At 39.2% G+C, this 22,133-nt stretch overlaps 1 protein-coding gene across 2 annotated transcripts in view; it reads left to right on the top strand.

The window, feature by feature from the left end:
* Positions 1-22,133, top strand: part of LOC310948731 (spondin-1-like) — a 116,922-nt gene that overhangs the window by 69,586 nt on the left and 25,203 nt on the right. For both annotated transcript variants that reach the window (XM_083915957.1, XM_083915956.1), the window contains exons 7-8: positions 16,999-17,063; positions 20,819-21,020. In XM_083915957.1, coding sequence (XP_083772083.1) covers positions 16,999-17,063; positions 20,819-21,020 — 267 coding nt within the window. The remainder of the gene's footprint in view (positions 1-16,998; positions 17,064-20,818; positions 21,021-22,133) is intronic.

Here is a 22,133-nt window from a genome sequence, read left to right as displayed (position 1 = left end):
TCCTGAGGGAGACATGTAGGGGGGAGAAGCACAGACCTCAAGTAGAAGTTGTTACTGCATTTGGACCGTTAAGGTACAGTGTATCTCTATTTCCATCAGTTTAGTCAGGGGGTTCTGTAGCTGTAGAAACACATAGGTGGAAATGTTTTCTGTGGGGTTTAATGCAGAGTTTGTGGGCTACTTAGGGATAGTTGGATTTTTTGTGTATGTGGTACTCACAGGGTTTTTTGCTGGTAAAGGAGGACTACGTGATTGCATAGGGCCCCGAAGCTACCAGGGGGCACTCAGACAGCATTTTTAGGCCATTATTGCCCATTTGTTTTAATTTTTTGAATTAAAATACTCATTTGTTGAGTGAAACTATACACCCAAATATATCAAAGAGAGAGAGAGTGAGAGCTGGTGCTGACACACTGTCAACTTTCTTAGTCCAATACCGAGCACATCTTGAACTTGAGCACATCATAGCTCTGTAGCATATGTGTTGTTGCAAGGTATTTTGCTTGAATATATCAACCTTAATTTAAACCATTCCGTCCTTCACATTCAGCATTTAGGAGGGAACAATGTACTGTTCTGTCTGTCTTGTATTAATCCAGATGCAGATATGGCAAAATACACAGCATTGGCAGCACCGTAACACACGTGAGGCCCCCTACTGCAGATGTTTAACTGATTCACTGACTTTATTTCCCCGCCCAGCGAGTGAGGGGAAACAGTGACACAGACGCACACAGACTGAGCCGATCAGTCAATGTAGATAGATGTTTAAAACAAATATTCAGCGAGAGAAAACAATATATTTAATAACATGGAAATGTATGTGTTCTGTGACATAGGCGAGTGGCCGCCATCACAACGCTTTTAAAAACGCTGACTGCATGGAGCAGTGATTGTATGTTGATAGGAAGGGGGCGGGGACTTTTTGGACGGTACTCCATAGATTACCCTGCGATTCAAATCAGGATAAGGAGTAATACAGGCAGTGCTCAAATAAAATGGCTAACAACATCATACCCAGCTAGCTAACTGTGTAGTGTTGGAATTTTTAGTGCCCACCGATACAGATATTGATAAATTAGCCGAAATGACACTCTCAGTGGCTACCAGGTCCCCAAGACGTGTGCCAGGCTTTGAAGCTTATTTGACATAGTGACCAAATGGAATTACGACTTCTGTGTCCGTCACCTGATGCCATTGGGCCCACAAAGATTTTTGTCAATTGACTAACATGGCGAAAGAGAGGCCTGTAATTCAGTGGAAACATTTTTTGAGTGCCACAGCTTTTGAAAATTAAATGAAATTATTAAATAATTTAACCCCCATTTAAGTTGGCAGAGCGCTAAACTAGAAGTAGCCATGCTCCTTCTTCATGGGCAGAAGTAGTGCCAGTTATCTAGGGATTTTTATACACATTGAATTTGTTTGGCATCATGATCCACTGAGCGAGATACATAAAAATAAAAAATAAATGGGTCCCACCTTGAAAGCTCTAGCCAGTTCTCTTTGTACATCGACGGTCGCTACCACATTGATTCATTTCAGGATCTAAATACTTCTTCTCCCACTGAAACATGTGAAATGTCTCAGTTGCCCATAACAGCAAGTCTCATAAAAGATCATTTTTCATACAGTGGCTGCATGTGAGCCATTTCAGAATATGACATATTTTCCTGTAGCTGCTATAAGCCTTATGAAAGTTTAATGAGCAGGAAAAACCTGTTAATGCATTCTTTGCTGTAAAACTCCGGAGCTTCTGCATCCTAACAGGGAAGAGCACAAAGAGAAGCAGTGAGAGTGATTCTCTCTCCAAGTCCTTTTCCAGTGTTCAGTCATTGGTCATAAATATCATCTGTCAAACAGTCCATCTTCCCAAGCTGTTACAAATATGTCTACTGAAGTCTCTTGTTTCTCTGTCCATAAGAATCCCCTCTAGTCCAACACTTTCCCTGGGCAGCTCTAAAACCTGCCCACCCAGACTCTCTTTCAGCCAGTCTTGTCCTGCCTCTGTGTTTTTGCCAAGTGGTCATAAACAAAAATCCCCCTCGAGTGGTGACTTTATTCCCACGACGGGGCTGAGGGCATGGAATTCATCACTCACTTTGACTGAGTTACACCTCGGCTCAGCTCAAGGTCAAAGCAATTACTGGACTTTCACTCTCACTCTGACCTCCCTCTTCTCCCTTTTCTCTGCTCTCTTCTCCACAAAACTCTACTTCTCATACTCCCCCCTGACCCGGTATCCTTCTGCCACATCGCTGCCCAGCCTTTCTCTCTGAAACCCATACTTACTTGTGCTTTTTTTCCCTTTGCTGTTCTTTCCTTTTTCCAACTTTGTGATCTTACTCACCTTCCCTTCCTCCATCCACCAAGTCTCTCTAGCTGCCACATGTTTTTTTCTTTTTCTTGAGTTTTATCATTTTTTTCCTATATTTTTATATATATATATCAGTTCTGCAGGTTGCTCTAGTTGCTCTAGCTGAGCTGCTGTTGTGGGATAGAAAACTAGCAAAAGACCAGGTCATGGCTAAACATGTCAAGCAATAGTCCACAGTTTAATGCATGTTACAAAGTACAAAACAAATATTATATATATTTTATATAGTTTTCTATCCCACAACAGGTCAGCTACATCATCCTGCAGTACTGTGTGTGAATCAGTCCCTGATTTGATACCCAAGCAGAAAGCTTTGACTGGAGACCACTGCATTACAGTATTTCCAGATGACTAAACGGTGTCTCCCATGCAGGGAGTAATGAGATGTCTGAAACAGTGTTAAATGCATAGTGTGGTATTTTATATAAGTACGCAGGTTGGAGCAGATTATCCCAAATGTAATGTTAGGGGGCGGTCACACCCAGTCATATTTGTAGAAACATGTCGCCAACAAAATCATTGTTTTACTATGGTACACCAAGCCTGGCTTGCGCTACTCTCTTGCTGCAAGTATTGCGTTTTTCTAGCAGTTTTGAGACACGCATAAAAGTTTAAATATTCTCAACTTTTCAGCCTAAGGCACAGGATGTCACACTTGGTCTGTAGCCAGCTAGCTGTTGGACTGTGAGAGAGCTACGTATGTATGTGAGAGGGAAGGGGGGATTTATATCACGTCATGAATGTAGGCTACTGTCTTTGTGAGAGAGAGAGAGAGAGAGAGAGAGAGAGAGAGAGAGAGAGAGAGAGAGAGAGAGCGAGAGAGAGAGAGAGAGAGAGGGTTAAACATAATACACAGTTCATAATTTTACACAGGTGATTATGTTGATGAGATTTAGGTGGTTTGCTTTCTGAGGCGTGGGTGGTGAAGGAGGGGTGTGGTCCTGTTCCTGAACCTCAATTATAAAAACTACATTTAATATGCACATTTTAACTTACGCAACTTTAAGTTATCATATCTGTTTCTTTGGTTTGTATACTTTTCACATACATTTCCCTAGATCAGCCTCTCAGCCCTCAGCTGCCACATACAAAGAACCAGTTCTCAGTTCAGCAAACAATGCCCTTTGCCTTTTTCCCAAATTATAGCAAAGTACAGACTGCAGTAAATGTAGTCTACTATAGAAAAAGCTACATTCGTATCATTGAAAAAAGATAATAACAGGACCTTTCTTTTCCCAAACAAGTGTCTAACAGAGCCAGTCATTCAAGGTTTACCCGATCTGAGTGATTGTAAAGGTATGCCAAGAAATCACAGGCAACACAGGCACCAAATTACACAGAACAGCAGAGAGAAATGGGCAGACAAGACATGGGAAAGGGAAAAAAAAGACTCTTGTCACATCTGTCCAGACAGTAACATATTCCATATGTGCAGGGACTGACCCCACAGGAATAGTTGATGTTGCTGTCTCTCTTCACCCAGAGAACCTATTTCTATAGAGAAGACTATTTCTCCATTATTGATCCATATGTATGGGGAATCTGTAAGATGCATCTCAAGGGAACCAAGCAGACCCGGATGCTTCTCTTTTTTTTTGGCCCAACAGGGACAGGCCTGTGCAAACTGTGGCCCGTTGACAGTGCTTAGCTCCACCCAAACAGACTCCCAGGTCACCCGAAGCCTGCTAGGACTAGCTGGTGCTAATACCATCCTAGAATAGCCCCTGTGTCACCTCTGGATTGCCACAGCTCCATGCCATCTGGCAAGCATGGCATCTCTCATATGAGTGTTCCTGCTTGAATCTTGGCTTCTTTGACCTTCGCAAACTTGATGGGGGACCATATGGCCTCTCAGGCCTGATCCTTATGAGGAGGAGGTCCACAGCCAATCTTCTCTCGACCCTGAACACATTCTAGCACCCCTCCATAGCCCTGACCAGTGATGGGCTTTGGGTGGCTTAGCAAACTGTCTGAGTTTCAGTTCCTCTAAATCAGGAAACAGTAGGACAGAAAATTAGTGTGTGACCAGCTTTTTCATCATCTAAAGAGGAGGCCCCCTGGCCTTGCTCCTCTGGCATTTAAATTCCCAACGTCCGAGTGGCCCAAGTAATGACCTGGCTATAGAGAAAAGGTGGTTGCCTTTGCTCCTTTTCTTTGCCCTCTGAGTCAAACCCCAAAATGTCAGATTTCCCTTCATACAGCACATCTAACATGAGGCAAGAAAGTCTTTTCACTGTGGTTGATATTTAACATGATTTATCATAATTATGTACAAATTAACATGGTTTCTAGATAATGCTTATCTGCCTTAGAAACGCAGTTCACACATTTTTATAACTGCTGATTTATTATTTTTATGCCCAGATAGTTAGCAAAGTCCTTGGCGATAATGAGAAATCAAAGTCAAGTCAAAATCAGCTTTTATTGTCAACTCTGCAATATGTGCCTGAGGAATCGAAAATACGTTTCTCTTCGACTCACGGTGCAATAGTACAAAATATACAGTATATACAATAAATACATAACGTCTAAATTCTAAATAGTGCAAGAGAAATAGAAAAACACAAAAAACTGAATAGTGCAAAGAAATAGAAAACAAGGGACATGAAAATTAGCATTTTAATGGACATCCTGTACAGAATTTCTCTATAAATATAAATAAAATTGAAATAATAACTAAGAGACTGCTGCATGTCTCTCAGCCAGAGATTTTCGACTTTGCCTCAGGTCAGGGTAGCCCTGTTTTGCCCATTGGTAAACGATGGGCCATATTCAACTGGAAACTGGCCCTGACATGGCTCCACTTGGGCACAACCTAAGGCTGGAGGTGACAATAGAAAAGTGACTGTTCTTGGTAGTTGCAATTGCTTATGTACACCCTCTATAGACATTTCTACACTGCAGTCCATGTAGGTCTGTGAAATGAATTATTTAGCTATCCACCCCATTCTCTTCTCTTCTCTTCTCTTCTCTTCTCTTCTCTTCTCTTCTCTTCTCTTCTCTTCTCTTCTCTTCTCTTCTCTTCTCTCACACCCTCCTGAAGATCTCAATGATAATGATACTTCAGATTTAAGCTCAACTGCCTGGTCCAAAAGCCTTTGAGGTGTCTTGGATGAGTGGCTTCAGTCTGCCGGATAGCAGTGTCAGTCATCTCAATTTCCAGATCCACTTCAAACTCAAATTCAAAGGCTTTCTGCTGAAGCTTCCATATTTCCTTTATATCAGTTTTCAAAGCGTTTTCATGGCAGTTGATTTATTTTTTAATTCTAACGACAACATCTAATTTTCTCGACATGAAAGTAGTTTTTCTTGTTTTTTCATCTGTCATAACAGATTTAAACACTTTTTTTTCTCTTTGCTCATTCAGTGAAATCATCCATTCCCCCAAACAACAGTAAAGTTAAAACAAATCGGAAAGTTATACTAGCAAGGTATATTAGGACTTTAACATAGAATTATCTATGGCTGTGATTTTACTCATATGTTAATCACATAAATACGAATAAACATACATTTTCAGGTTTCAACCATCTTATTCTGAAACTGATGCATTCACATTATAAAAAAACCCTCCACCACATTCTTCCGCCATTATTACTTCCAGCTGTAAGGTTCTTTGTAACAAACAGAAGAGGGAAATTGCCAAGATGAAGAGTAACAGTGATCCATGCTGACTAATGTGACAATGTTTCCTCAGGTGAATGTGTCACATATTATACCTGACACTGGTGTGATGGATTACCAAGCCCCCAGGTTATAATATCTTGGAGGGAATGCACACACACACACACACACACACACACACACACACACACAAAGATGCACATACGGTATTGTGGCTGCAGCACTTTCACTCACCAACACTACAGCACATAGAAAGCAGGTAGGAAAGTAGGTAATTTGTGCATGTGTATTTCAACACCATTTTTCAGTCAAGGTCTTGTCACGAACAATGGTGTCTGACAGGAACACCACATATTTTATTTAACAAAGAGGGCTCAAAGTGCTCACCATGCGACATAGGCCCTGTTTACACAACAACGCTACCGGATGTAAACAACAAAATATTTTATCAGATGTGCCTTTCGTTTAGAAGGCGATGGTGTTTTTGGGGCTTTCAAACGCATGAAAGTGAAACCACCCCCCAGAGTGGAAATTTTAATAACGCTCCACCATTGTGTTTCCATGTAAATGGGGTAAAAACACTAAAGTGTGCTCTGATCTGCTCACGCTGGCTCACGTCGCGTACGTGTTTATGTAACATCCCTGCGCAGAGAACAGGTAAACAACAACAAACATGTCGCACTATTTCCCTCAGTCGGACATTCAAGTTTCTCCCCAAAGATGCTCGTCTAAACAAGGAATAAAAAGGGAGAACGCAACGCCACTTTTGTGTTTCCTTTCTAGATGGTCTCCGTCTAAACAGGGCCTAAGAAAGAAGTTCCTGAACATAACAATGAGTCCTACATGCTGGATAGGGGTATTTCCAATATTTGTTTTACATGGAAAAACACCTCAAGAACTCGAGTTGCCATTAAGGTCTTGATAGAAACTGTAGACCTTTACTGCTATAAACCCGCTTTCAGACCAGTAAATGCCTTAATTTATTTATTTTTTATTCAACCCATATTTATACAGGTAATCTCATTGATACACTGGGTCTCATTCTCAAGAGAGAGCTGATTAACATACAACACTAAAACAACACAGTTACATAGAACAGGTCATTCACACAAAGAGAAAACAAAACACAGTCCATAAAAGTGATAAGTGCAAAGTGTCATGTCAGTAGTTTAAAACTATCTAGGAAAACAAGAGATGACCCCCACAGATGATCGCTCCAGATTTCTTAAAAATGTGTTAAAAATGTTTACAAGCCTTTTACTGTCATACTTTGATCACTGCAGCTCTAAGTGTAGGTTTAATGTGAATTATTAAAATTGTATAAAATTGCTGGAATATGAGTGATGATGTTACATGGAGACAGAACACACTCATATGTCCAGGGGACACAGTGAAGAGTTATCAAGTAAATACTAGATTTAGAAACATGCTTTTCACTGTCAGAGTTAATCAGATGCCTTGAAATTGTATATTAGTGATGCAATTCTAATTATAAAAAATACAGTAAATTGTATATTATTTAATACTGAATTGTGATTTGCAAACATCAGGGGAAAGAAGATAGACTGTTTTTCTATTTAAAATCTATTTATGATTTTGTTATAGGGAACACAGGTTGTTGTTTTGTATAGTGCAATTACAGCAGCCAGCCTGAGAGACAAGTAAATTACAATGTAATTGGACAGATGATACAGAATGCCTCTTGGCTTCATATCCATGTCACAGGTGGTTGATAAATAACCTGCTGAGCTGAAATTGGTGTGTGTGTGTGTGTGTGTGTGTGTGTGTGTGTGTGTGTGTGTGTGTGTGTGTGTGTGTGTGTGTGTGTGTGTGTGTGTGTGTGTGTGTGTGTGTGTGTGTGTGTGTGTGTGTGTGTGTGTGTGTCTTTGTTAAATTACATTTGACAAATAATCGAAGACATCTTGCTAGAGGAGGGAAGAGGTTGTTTCATCATGTAGTCACCTTTATTTAACCATGTATGTGTTCTCAGTCTGGCAGGAGTGTAAGTGACACAAATGAGTGCATATGTACGGTGCGTGTTTGTGTGTACGTATGCGTGTGCATGTGCGTGTGTGCGTATGCGCGTGCGTGTGTGTGTGTGTGTGTTTGAGTGTGTGAGTTCCAGCATTTTGACCTAAGCTGTGAATTTTATTCCGAGTTACAACATAGTGGCCCATTCATCCATCTGTTTCAAAGCCCCTATGCAATTGTAATTGCATTAGTCCAGTGTTGATTTTTTTTTTATTAGACACCTTTTCCCTCAGTCCCTGGGCTCATTTGCCTTTATTAGCCTTTGTCTGGAAGGACAATACAGAGCCTCACGCTGCCGTGTCTAGTGTCCCTCTAGGCTAAAAGTTGATTCCAAAGTGAGCGAGATAGATAAGTTGGCAGAACTGAGACCACTGAAGGGATTTGGGAAGAAATGGTGCAGGCTGTCTTTGTTTTCTATGTGTTCTCGTAAACAGGTCCGTACCAAAGTTCTATGAAAAGTTATGCACCGAAATTTGTACGAAAAAACACGCTGACGGACCACAGGACAGTACTGGAAGTCAAAAGACAGAAAACACCGTTATATGACCGATTTTAGCCAACAAAAAGTGACGGTTATGGTAAGGCATGAAAAGCACTTGGTTAGAAGAAAGGCTGCAGATTGGACGGGAATTGAACCCTGAACCCTGGCTGAAAGTCGTGTGTTTTAGGAGAAAGCCAAATACATTTAAGCACAAACCACAGATAATGCTACTTTTAGCTTTAACTTTTCAGCATCAGTGTGTTTTATGTTGAGCATGAATTATTATTTTTGGCCTTGGAAATTGTCATTTAGAGCTGCTAATCAATCAAATTACTAGTCTCCATCTCTCTGTAGGTGTCCTTCGATTTCCTCCACAACGATTCATCGACTTCACTCTTGGCAGGTGGGGAAAGAAGTACTCAAAACTTTTACTTCAATAAAAGTTGCAATACTACAATATGAAAAGACCTTTACAGTCCAGCATTCAAAATCTTACTGAAGTAAAAGTACAACAGTATTAGCATCAAACTATTCTTAAAAAATGGTTAATTTCAAAATAATATATTTTATATTAGGGAATTATGATCATTGACACAAGTAATTAATCATTACTTAAATGTTGCAGCTGGTACCATATATTTACCAAGGGATCAAGAAAGTCTTATCTTTCTCCTTAACAAAACATAAATTTTTTTTGACAATTATAGTATTTTGTATGGTAATTCATCTGAACCTGCAGAGTAACAGCTGTCAAAGTAAATAGAGTGGAGTAAAATGTACAATATCCCCCTCTGAGATGTAGTGGTTTTGAGGTATACAGTTAAATGGAAATACTCAAGAAAAGTTCCTTAAAATGTACTTAAGTAAATATTTATTATTATTTTTGCCACAATGGGCTGCTGTTTTTAGTGAGAAAAATCTAAAACACAGCTGTACACTACCTGCTCAACAGCAAGCAGCATGTGAATATATGTAGTGGAGCATTGAGCGTCTAAAGAACCAGATAGTGGAACGACCAAAAGCTAGACTGTCAGAATATCTATGGCGATTTTTAAAGTGACATCGAGTTGGACTCCTGGGCCAGTCATGCTCACTTACTTCATTATTTATTGAACAAAAGCATTTTGATCACTGCTTATCTCGTAATTTCTTAATTGGAGTTGAATTAGCTGTTTATATATATTTCCATAGTGATACAAGTATTTTATCAACCTCTGCCTTTTCTATTCAGCTTTTAATTTGATTAATTACTATTTGGAAATTACAAACCAGCTGCTGCTCGGGTTGGTTTTCATCTCTGTTTTTATGTTTGTCCATCTCTGCATCACTCTCTATCCCTCTGTCCCTGTCTTTTACTTTGTCACCATTTTCCTATTGATCAACCTGATGGTCTAGATATATTTCTTCTGCTGTGCCATGGCTCAGAGGCTGCAAGGACAGCAGTGGGTCACAGCACTCTATTACACAGGCCTTCACATCGGTGCGATGTGACTGTTTGCCAGCACTGTCACTTTTTAATCTTTGTAATTTCTTCGTAAGATGTGCCTGTGGCAAGGCAGGCAATTACTTGGGGCCTGTGAGGACTGTCAAAGTTTACTCCACAGCAATGTCTCAAAATGTAGCCACTGCAGTGACCCGCAACCCTGTCATCCTCCTTACAAAACTAATGGATTATTTGCAATGACATCTCAGTAAGAAACCTCCCTAAAGGGGCCCCATGTCATTCCTGTAGATCTTGCATGATTCTTGAATTAACAAGAAAGAGAAAAAAAGGATTAGGAAAATAGAAAGAAAGACAGCAGAACGTGGAGTAAATGATGATTAAGTATAGCCAGGTTGTGATTTGCCAGAAGGGGGAGATTTCCAGTCGATGGTGCAAAATAAGCTTTGATAAGACAAGATTATTTTCAATCAAACCATCCTAGAGATGTGTCACTACAGGTAGGGCCACTTGGCAACCTTGACAAAAATCACAATTACGTAGAGCAAATCAAGGTTAAATGTTGTGCAACCTGCATTGAACTCTTGTGCTTATGTGCACATCAAACATTTCTTCTGACAATTATTCTACACAGTTTCTTCTTCAAAAGGTAATTGAGACGGACACATCTAAAACAGTTCACTCAGCTCCACAAAAATATGTTGATCTCTTAAAACGTCACCCTCCACTTATAGGAGACGGAACGTTACTGTCATTCACCCAGTGTCTGCATACTAAACATCGGGTTACCAACATAATGGCTACACGCGTCATCTTTTTTTTTTTTTTTTAACAAGATGGGTCATTATTCTGCCAGGAGCTTCACATTTTTAATTATACAGGTAGGTAGATGTCTGACTTTGATGAGCAACATATATGATGAAAAAGCTTCAAATATGGGGAAAAAAAATCAACCACCAACAGACAAGGAACGCATGATGATGATGATGATGATCTAACTGACATGCCTGAAATGAACAAATAAATAAATAAACAAGGAACAGAATGGGAAAAGGGTATATATCAAGACAGGACTAATCACAGGACAAGACACAGCTGGAGTGGGCAGGGAACAGGAATACAGAGGGACACAGTGATTGGGTAATAAGACAAGGACAGTCAACAGAGGCAAGCTAACGAGGGAAGATACAAAACAGTGTGCAAGTGAAGAACAGCAGGGAAAGTAAAACGAGACATGGCACAAGAGGAGAGAACTACAAAATAAAACAGGAAACAAACCATAACAAATTTATGTCCCACGTACCAGACAATAATACGTTTCCTCTGAGGAAAGGTCTCTACAGGATTCTCAAACTGTCGCTGCACATTGTTTATTGATTTATTAAATATGTACAACAACTAATGCTAAGCTACCTATAGCCTGTTCACCAAGAAGCTCAGTTAACATGGTTAACTGTAGAACTGTTATTTGGCATCAGAAACTTTTGATGTTTGGGTGTTGCGGTTCTGTTGTGTGAACTGCTTAGAAACCCCCTATTGTCAATATACCTCAGAAAGCCATCCATCCACTGAATGCTCCAGGGCTCTAGTTTGTGGTTGCAAAGTTTCATGAGGCTGTGATTATCCTAGAGGTCACAACAGATTTAGCACCAATAAAAAAAAAAAATGCTCTCACTACAATGAAATGGCTACTATGGGAACTAACATCATCACACATCTCAGCTTTCTAGTTAGACCCAATATAAGCAATTCAACACTGTTTAGGGCACCAGTATGCAGAACTATTTAAATACAACATTCTGGAATAGGCCAAAATAGCACATTTGTACTGCAGGAGAAAAATGCAAGTTTTTTTGTCCAGAAAAGTCTGGATTATGATATTATGATCCGTGTCTGTGGTGACAGTCGCAGGCTAGATGGAAATAAGCCACCGTGTTAGTGACACTGCTGACAGCAGGTGTCTGCCTAAATCGTCACTAGCGGTTATGCTGCATTCACTTGTAATCGGAAAACTCCCGATTTCCAACTTCTGAGTCAGGTTTATAGTAAGGTCAGAAGTGTAATAGGAACATGTGTGTGTATGGATTTAAGAGGGTAACATATATGGGACGGACTGGAAGTAGAGAAGTGAATTTGTTTCAATAAAATTTACAAACGAGCAAAAGAATAATACAATAAATAATAATATAATAGTCAACACACATAGTGACCGTGAACATGACAGGATTGAGGCTTTGAAAGAACAGGCTCACCTGCAGTTACATCTTACCGCAAAAGAGGCCGCTAGAAACAACGTATCTCAAATTTTATGGAGTACAACTTTAAGTGCCCAATATATTGCCAATCTGTTGGACAGAATTAGGACTGGGACCGCAACTTTTTGCAACTATCAATATTTGTAAATCTATAGATTTATTTAGCTTTGCTAGCTGTGTGGTTCTATGGCAATGTCTATTATTGGTCACTTTCTGTCATGACTGAAATATCTCAACCATCAGATGGATCGATATGACATTTTTGAAACAAGAGGTTTTGAGAACAGAGAAATATCTGACTGAGTCACATTATAATCGAGCAGTCTGATGAGTGTAGAGGTCAGTGTGGTTGTACTGTAGCAGCAAGAAAAACAGTCAACAATAATGCAAAATGCCATTGAGTTCTGGCGCTCTGGATTCATTCTGCTCACCGAAAACCCCAACATCGGATGAGATGCCGGATGTATGGCTTTATCCAACCTCTGTTTATCCAGTGCGCCAGACTAATGTTGCCCTGATGTCAAATTCTTAATGTTAGGAAGCCGGCCATATTATCTGGCTATTGTTTTGTTGCAGCTGTTTGCATTACTCAAGAGTCGAATAAAAAAACGCCCTGCAGTAATTTACTACTGTTTTGTTCCTGGTGTTTGGTTTTTCTTGTGAAGCATAAAGGGATAGATAAGAATAAGATCAGAATCAGAAATACTTTAATAATCCCAGGGGGAAGTTATTTTTGTTACAAAACTCCAGATATACAAACAACAAATATTATACAGACTAATAAAAAAAAAACAACATATGTTAGAAAAACCGAATCAATATATATATTTATACATATATATATATATATATATATATATATATATATATATATATATATATATATATATATATATAGTGTATATATATATATATATATATATATAGTGTATATATATATATATATATATATACACACACACACATATATATTAAATATCAAATTCAATTCACAGCAAGAAATTAATATTTAAAGTAGTGTAGTATACGTATACAAGATCAAAAATACCAGACTAATGTGCAATATAACAGAATATCTATAGTTGAGTTTGAATCACAGAGAGGAGGTGACAGACTTTCCAAGGGATGCATTATATAGTTTAATGACCACAGGCAGGAAAGATTTCCTGTGGTGCTCTGTGGCGCATCTGGGTGCGAGGAGTCTTCTTCTGAAGGTGCTCCTTTGCTGGGCCAGTGTGTCGTAGAGAGGGTGGGAGACATTGTCCAGGACAGACAGGAGCCTGGACAGCATCCTCCTCTCTGCCATGGTCGTCAGGGTGACTACAGCTGCATTGCATTTCATTGTGCAAACCTATTTTGTACAATGACAATAAATTAACCTTGAAAGGGAAGGAGGGAGGAACAAAAGAGCAAGTACGAGAGGGAGTGAAGGAAGTGTTATCATGCTAGCTAGCACAGAGTTATTTTAACTAGATTAGTGTCTATGGGTCTCTCCTAATCCTTGCTGTTTTCCTTTGCTCCTTTTTTAACTTTTCTTTTCTCAGATTTTCATTCTTTCTTTTTAGTTCATTTTTGTCACCCTCTCAATTGTGTTTCCCTTGTTTCTGCACCAATTCCCCTCAGTCCCTTCCTCATGGTCTCTTCATCCGTCTTCATTTTAACTTATTGCTTTCTCCCTCATCCTACCCTCTTCTTTTCAGCTATATAACTTTCATTGTCCCACCCTCTCAAATCCTCTTCCTTGCTTGTCATATCATTTTTTCTTTCTTTCCTTCTCCCTCTCCCTCTCCTTGGCTTTCTCTTCGCCTTGAAAACAATCATGAAAATGTAATGTGTATTTGAACAGTGGTAAATAACAGTCATTTTTTGCCATTATGATAATTACCATAAACAAACAAGACCATTTCTGGAAGGTTTGCATCGCCCACTGACCTCCACAGAGCAATTTTTTCCAGCAGATTCCAGCTGAGGGCTGCCACAAAATGCGCAGGACTGTTTCAAAGGGATATAATGCTTTTTTTGAAGTCTATATTGAACCAAAGTGTGCTGAGTTGCTGGTAATGGCAGATGGCGGAGGGAATGATGGAGAAAATTACCTTCAACATGTTCATCCTTTCTGCATGTTTATCGAAAAAGTGAAAAATGTTATAACTGGTTTCCTTGTATTTTATTTTTGTTTTGTTTTTTGTATATTCAAAAAGCAACAACAGCTTATCATTTTAAAATAAAATGATACAGATGTGCTGCATAATAGGATTCCAAGCCTCCGCTAATTTGCAACCCCTGTTCCGCATAGACTTGGTCTTTACGAGTATGCATTTATGTTCATGTTTATGTATCAGCTCCTCTGTCTGTGTGTACGTATTCATGTGCATGCAATAGTGCATGTTCAAAAGTCAGCGATTGCAGGTTTGGTTTTGTTTGAGCCAGTGTTTCACCTCTAAATTAACGTTTTCAGATCAGTTTGTGTTTTTATTTCCACTGGTACTGTAGTTCATCCCAAAATATATTCCTTTTACTGAAAAAGAGTGGAAGCTGCCAACCTTAAATAATGCTTTACCTCCACAGTTTTGGAAAATCGAATTCAAATATATACAGGGCTGTTGTATTGCGCACTAGTCTCTCCCCACCTACGATACTGTGCAGAGGTGTGGGGACACACTTATAAAGGCAACATACATCCCCTGCTAATACTCCAAAAAAGAGCTTTGAGTATTCTACATCATGCCAATTATAGGGCTCATACAAATCAATTATTTATTAAATCAAAAATACTCAAATTAAATTATTTAAGTATTGCACAGTACAAATGATGTACAAGGCTGCCAACAAAAGCCTCCCTCACAACCTGCAAATACTATTCGAAGACAGAGAGGAAGGACACAATCTGAGAGGGAATGGGATTTACAGGCAGAGAAAGGTACAAACTACGTTAAAGTCCTTTACCATGTTGGTCACGGGTGTCAGTGGAATGATCTGAATGAGGAGGTCATAAAATAAGCAAAACTGAGTGTTTTCAAAAAGAAATATGTAAATATGACTATTAATCGCTACAGAATGACCCAGGATGAGGGTTGATAAAAGGTCAAAGGCAGGAGTCAGCAGACACTGTGTTGAGACGAGATGGGAGTAAAAACAAAAACCACTTGTACCCAAACAATAGCTGAGACTAAAAAGCACAGTACGAGGTAAATGTGACTTGTGCTTAAGCAAGATGTTTTTTGTCCTTTTTTTCATTTCTTTTATAATGTGCAACAACAATGTCATCAGAAAAATGGTATGATGAAGATAAGCTTTTGCTTCTCCCGCGTTCCCTTTTCGGCCATGTGAATTGTATGATTTAAACTAAGATAATGTGTGATGATTGATCTAACTGACATGCCCGAAAATATCAAATAAGTAAATACAGCATATAGGCTATGAAAATGTGTGGCTGGTCCTGAATTTACAAGAGCAAAACTCCAATGTTTGACCGCAAGTGAAAGCAGCATGAGATGATGCTCACACCATCTAAATAAGACGTTGTGACGATGGGAGGACGATGTGGGATACACAGAATGTCATGAACAGATTTTATCTCCATAAAATATGACAAACACGGCTGCAGATGGAGAGTGGCGGGTTGTTTTGTTGAAGTGCGTTTTGTGTAGTAATAGTAACTCATGTTTGATTTAGCTCAACATCTGAGATCAACACCTCTGACATCTGCAGACCACTTCTGCAGACATGTCCAAATTTTAGATCAGACATGCAAGGCTTGTCTAGTTGGATATCCATCCATTGCTTATTAGTTATTCCATGTATTTGTCTTCTTAACTCCATGGCCGCTCGTATGTTTCTGCCCCCTATTAATATACATACCTGTATGTGTGTGCGTGTGTGTGTATGTGTGGCAAAGGGCGTGTGTGTGTGTGTGTTTCGAGACGATGAAGTGTAGTGTGAGTCCCTGCAGAGCCCCGGGCTGCTATGAAGAGAAGGATGGGCACTGACTTGTAAATTTGTCTTCAAACACACACTTCTACACAGAAAGACCCACTACAAACACACACTCACACACTCTCCCCACATCACATCACACCCCCAGGGAAAAAGGGAGGCTTTCAAGGCGACTGCAAAACCCCCAGTCAACTAGAAAAAGGGATATATATATATATATATATATATATATATGTGTGTGTGTGTGTGTGTCTGTGTGTGTCTGTGTGTGTCTGTGTGTGTCTGTGTGTGTCTGTGTGTGTGTACATGCACAACCTAAAGCTGTGTGTTTGTGTGTTCATAGATAAGTGTGAGTGTTTAAAAAAGAAAGAGACAAATAGACAGAGAAGTGGAGAAAACACAACGAGAAAGGGCACACGTGGAGTTTCCAATTCCGCTCTAATCAACTGCTGCGCTACACTCCATCCATCATTTGTCTCTTGCTTTTGGCTGAATAATTACACCCAATGCATTATGATAGATAATGTGTTGTGCAGTCCATAAAGTGGCCGTAATGCTACAGAGACTATAGAGCCTAATTGGTGCTGTTGCACGGTGCAGTTCTCCACTAGATAAATAGACGACTATTATCATAGAACACGGAACCATTTTGTCGTGATAAGTGATGGATAAGGGCCTATAAAGCATTTGAAAAGTGGAACACACTTTGCTGTCCTTGGATGAGAGTATTCACCCTTAGTCCTGTCTATTTGTCAATTTTGGCCATTTCTCTGTCAGTGCTTCTTTCCCTCTCTTTATGGTCATCCATTTAGTGACAAATTGCTTACGTCTCTCTGTCTCTTTCTCTTCACAGGGAGATGAAGTACTGACTGTCATTAAAACTAAGGCTCAGTGGCCGGCATGGCAGCCACTCAACCTGTAAGTATCACTCACTGTCAGTTTCAATAAAGGGAAAAGGCACTTCTGTGAGAAATATAATTGAAAAAATGAAATAAAAAAGCAATCAGGAAATGGCAGTGAATTGGCCATGTCAACCTTGAACAGAAGTTATTGTTTTTGCTGAGAAATTAGAATATACTGTATATTCTCTGTGTTTGTTTTGACTTGTGTACTTATGAATTTGTCAGTACAGTGAGTTGATTGGTGCAATATATGTGTGGACAGGTACTAAAAATAAATTATTATATCACATCACTTCCAACACGCAGCTGGGGGCCACCGTTGTTAACTGTTGTTAAGTCCCATCTGTCATCTCAGCCCATACAGTATGGTGACTCACATTTTCTGTGTCATTACTGAATTCATTGTGTAACATATGGAATGCTGAGGACGACAGTTTGTTTGTCCTCTTAATGTTCTGATGGTCCATCGGTGGTAGTGCAGACTTTTTCTCATATTTCAGATGTGTAGTGGCTCAGTGTTAAAGTTATAGCGACTATGTTGGTATCATCTGAAACTAGACAATTGGAATCCATTGGTATCAAAAAAATGCTAGCATGTAAAGAAAGCGCCAAAGTTAAGCCCTGAGGGAACAAAAAACTAGCACGGCCATTTTCAAATGGGTCCCTTGACCTCTCACCTCAAGATATATGAAAAAATGGGGTCTATGGTTACTCATGTGTCTCCCCTTTACAGACATGCCCACTGATAATCCCAGTCAGTTTGGGGTAAAATGCAGTTTTACTTTTGCATATTCTATAGAGTATTTGAATATTTATACTTTGGGCCCCTTAACAGTCTTGACATTGCATATTGACTGGACATTTTTGTAGATTTAATGAGCCCAATGGTAATCATGTGCTATGATGTTAGTTTACTAGACATTTCATTGTAGTTTGCAACTTGAGCTCACTGTCATATATAATATAAAATATGCTGTTGTGACCTCTAAAATGATCACAGCCTCATGAATACAACCACCAACTAGAGACCTAAGGCCATTCAGAGGATGGATAGCTTTCCCAGGGATATTGAAAATAAAAATGAGCAGTTTACACAACAGAAGTGCTTGACATCTAGTCACCAAAAATGAAATAAGTAAAAAATTAATTGTTACAGAAATTTCCAAATGTCATGAATGTATTTCAGGTGTGTTCCTTGAGGTCTGGCTGTCTTCATGTGGTATTTTGGAGGGATTTTGACAATTTTGATCAATTCACAAGTGGTTAAAACTTCACAAGTGGTTAAAACTGTTAAATTTAGCACCACATTTGTTTAACAAATTTTATCAACTTAAACATTGCTGCAACAACTTATGAGACATCATAGAGCAAGCAAATGGGCATAATTTACTTCCATCAGAATTTTCAACATTTGATAGGTGCCTAACCAAAACGCAATGTTTATTACAGATTTATTCCTAAAAGAACTTGACACACAATGCTGAGCTGTGTCTCAATTTGATCTTCAGGTTCCCAGATGATGTACACCACTTCTATGTGACATTTGCTGTTGAACTGATGTCTCCCCCTAAACATACCCTGTCCCCCACCCTCACCTCTCATGAAAAAGGGACTGAATGCTAAGAGTCTATCCTCTATCATTGCAATAGGACAGGATGCAAGAGAGATAGCAAACCCTAAGTAGGCCACTTTCTTTGTCTAATAGGGACACAACCATGAGTTAAAATAGGATGGGGGTGTTGCCACGGCGGAGTTTTCATAACATTCTGTCATTAGACCTGCCAGTTTCTGGTCTATTTATCTCCCCACCTTACCATCCACCTATAACTCTGCCATCTATGCCGTCTTACTGACTGACAAGTGCACTGAGCCCGCTTCAGGTGGCAACCAGCGTTACACTGCCCACCTAGACCGAGGAAGATCTGTATTGGTACCTTTTAGGAAACCAAAAGGAACCCCTGTGAAAGTTCTGATGTCCGCAACTTCTTACATCACCTTATTTAGGTCTATGTTTTCTACAACTACAAGGAAAAGTAATTGTGTGAATTATGTAGACCAACAAAAGTGTAAAATTAGATACATTGTTGAAGATGTGCTCAGCACCCTTGATAGCCCCAGTCCAAATGAACCCGTCTGTAGTGTATATTTACTTACACAACACATCAATATTTATCTCTGACCAGTGGAGGTTATTACATTTTAAATGAAATTGACCTTAAACATGTAGTCCACACTAGGAGATGTCTTGATCATTTATTCATCATGTTTTCAGCAGAATTGTTTAATACAAAGTCCATTATCCTGTCTGCAGTATGTTGGTGTCTTCATCTTCAGTTGAAGGATCACATGAATCTCTGTTGGTTGAGGGTTTAAATGTTTGTTCTGGTGCCCGAGCTCAAAACAAGGCTGATTTTCTCATCTCATTAGGGTTGATATTTTGGCCCAGAAAACAATGTGTCCATTTATTTTTATTTTTCCTTCAAGCCAAGATTTTTATTTATTTTTATTTATTTTTTTAAAAAAAGCATAGCATATTCAGTTTGGTTTGAAATGGACACAGATGAACAGCATTATTGCACAGTGATCCATAAATTACATAAATGGCAAATTCTACATTATTTTGGACATGCTTAAGTATGATCAATGGAAATAATTCAAGACACATTTTATTTCTTTGTTACAGAACTCTTTAATGATACAACCTTCCCATGAATCACAAGTAGTATCAAATTCTTAATCAGCAGGATTTCTGACACACTCCATGGATTATAAAATATAAAAGAGATCCAAAAAGTTTTGCACTGAATTCTATTCAATTCAATAAAATGTTGCTTTTCTAAAAAACATAGTCTTAATTGTTCTATCATTCCAGTCTTTGTGCTGCTCTTGTCTGAAAAGTCACACACTCTGGCATTCTGCACAGTCTTTGGAATTAGTTCAAGAGCAATTAGAAACGTATCACAGTTTTAGCCCTCAGCACTGCATGAGCATGTGACCCCCCCCCCCCCACACACACACACACACACACACACACACATGCACACGCACACGCACACACACACACACACACACACACACACACACACACACACACACACACACACACACACACACACACACACACACACACACACACTAATGTACTGTATCTTTTACCAAACATCTGTTTAATTATTCCTCCTAGCGCTGTCTGTCATTTGCGATATATTGTGCCACAATTATTTTTACTAATGAGAACATTCACTCACTCAGACATGCACACACACTTTCCATTTGTGCATGCAAAGTTGTCAAGTTATTCTTAAAGTTGTGTTTGCACTTATGTCTTGGTTAAGACATGATAATTAAGGTACCAAGGACTGTTTTCCATACAGGAAATTCAAATTGCCCTTTTATTATTGTCACATTAATTCTATTACTTTCAGCAGTTTTTAGACATTCAGAGAGAATATGTCATTATGGGCTATTTATTGCCACTAATTGGGTATTTCGGAGCTTCAATTATCCAGCAATTAGAAGAGTGTGACTCAGGTCAGAGGTCTTGACATCAGAGCTAGCCATTTTGCACGTAATTAACTAAAAATACATTAGAAGTATTGAGATAGAGGAAAATGTTTTTCCTGAGATGAATACAAAGTTCAAAACATATTGAGAGCTGTCTCCATTAAAAATATATTTAAAATTGAATTTAGATATCTATACCATTTGTTTGTTCATCAATTTAATTTCATCGGTTTATTTTATTTTTTATTTTCCCACCTCTGTAACCAGGCGAGCGGCTCCATCAGCAGAGTTTTCTGTGGACCGGACCCGTCACCTGATGTCCTTCCTCACCATGCTCGGGCCCAGCCCAGACTGGAATGTGGGGCTGTCAGGGGAGGACCTCTGTACCAAGGAGTGTGGCTGGGTCCAGAGGCTGGAGACAGACCTCATTCCCTGGGATGCAGGCACTGACAATGGTGTCACATATGAGGTAATCTTTACTTATTTCACTGGTTAGTTTAAAGGTATGTTGGCAGTGGTAGGAACACAAGTGGTGTGATATCCTGGAGAGGCTTGCAGTTGTGTCACAGCCCATCAAGGTTGTTGCTTTTATGGTGTTTAAGGTGCACTGATGTAGTGTAATTGTTATAAAGCTGTTGCTATGGAAAAAACTGAAAATTAAAGCATATTGCATGTTATTATATGGGTTATTGCTCACTAGCTGTTGACAACAAGCAACATTTATTCAAACATCCACATCAAAGCACAGTTCACTTCCGCCTGTCTGTTACTGTGACAAAGCACTTCTCTGTTTTGCTACATCCTTGAAATGAAAGGTGCTCATCCATATTCACTGTATGGAGACTTCAACAATGTATTTATAGTTTGCATCTTCATGAATAAGCAAGAAGCTTCCTGATATAACTTGGCAAATACCATAACATAAAACCAGACCTTTGTCAATTTGACTTATTACTTAAAACTTAGTTTTTAAACATTGATGTATGATTGTCTGTTCTCCTAATTTTAGCCTTTTATCAATGTCTTTAGGTGGTCTCCTTATCCCTCTGTCGCACACATTATTTATTATGTAGTATGTGTTTTCTAAATTATAACATGTTGTGATCATTGGACACTAATAATAAGCTGTACTTAACATATTCAAAATTAATCCTAGATTAGACAGCAGTATGTCTGGTTCTTGGGCGATTTGAGAGTTGTAGTTGCGTGTGTATTGTGCTATATGTATATGAATGAGTCTTTGTATATGTCGATTAGTAGTTATGCAACTCTACGCTGCTTGGACATTGCTGTTTCTTTGGTCCTTGTAGGGTCTTTTAAACTACAGTTTTCAAGCTGATAATGCCTCATTCTCTGATAATTGTTCCCCTGAAAACACAACGTGTCTCTTTTCAAGCCTGTAAATGTTCTCATTTCTCCAGGTCATCGTTATCCCCAAAAACTTTTCAGTCAAAAGCTACTGGACTTGGTTATTTGTCTAGGAAGATGTTTCACCTCTCATCCAAGAGGCTTCATCAGTTCATGTATGCATCTGACCAGGCTGGGATTGGTCCAACTGTCTGGTGTGGAGATCCAGGTATTT

This window comes from Echiichthys vipera (genome assembly GCF_963691815.1).
Source record: "Echiichthys vipera genome assembly, chromosome: 7".
NCBI lineage: Eukaryota > Metazoa > Chordata > Actinopteri > Perciformes > Trachinidae > Echiichthys > Echiichthys vipera.
The sequence above is the reverse complement of the archived record's forward strand: the minus strand, read 5'-3'. Positions and strand labels throughout refer to the sequence as shown.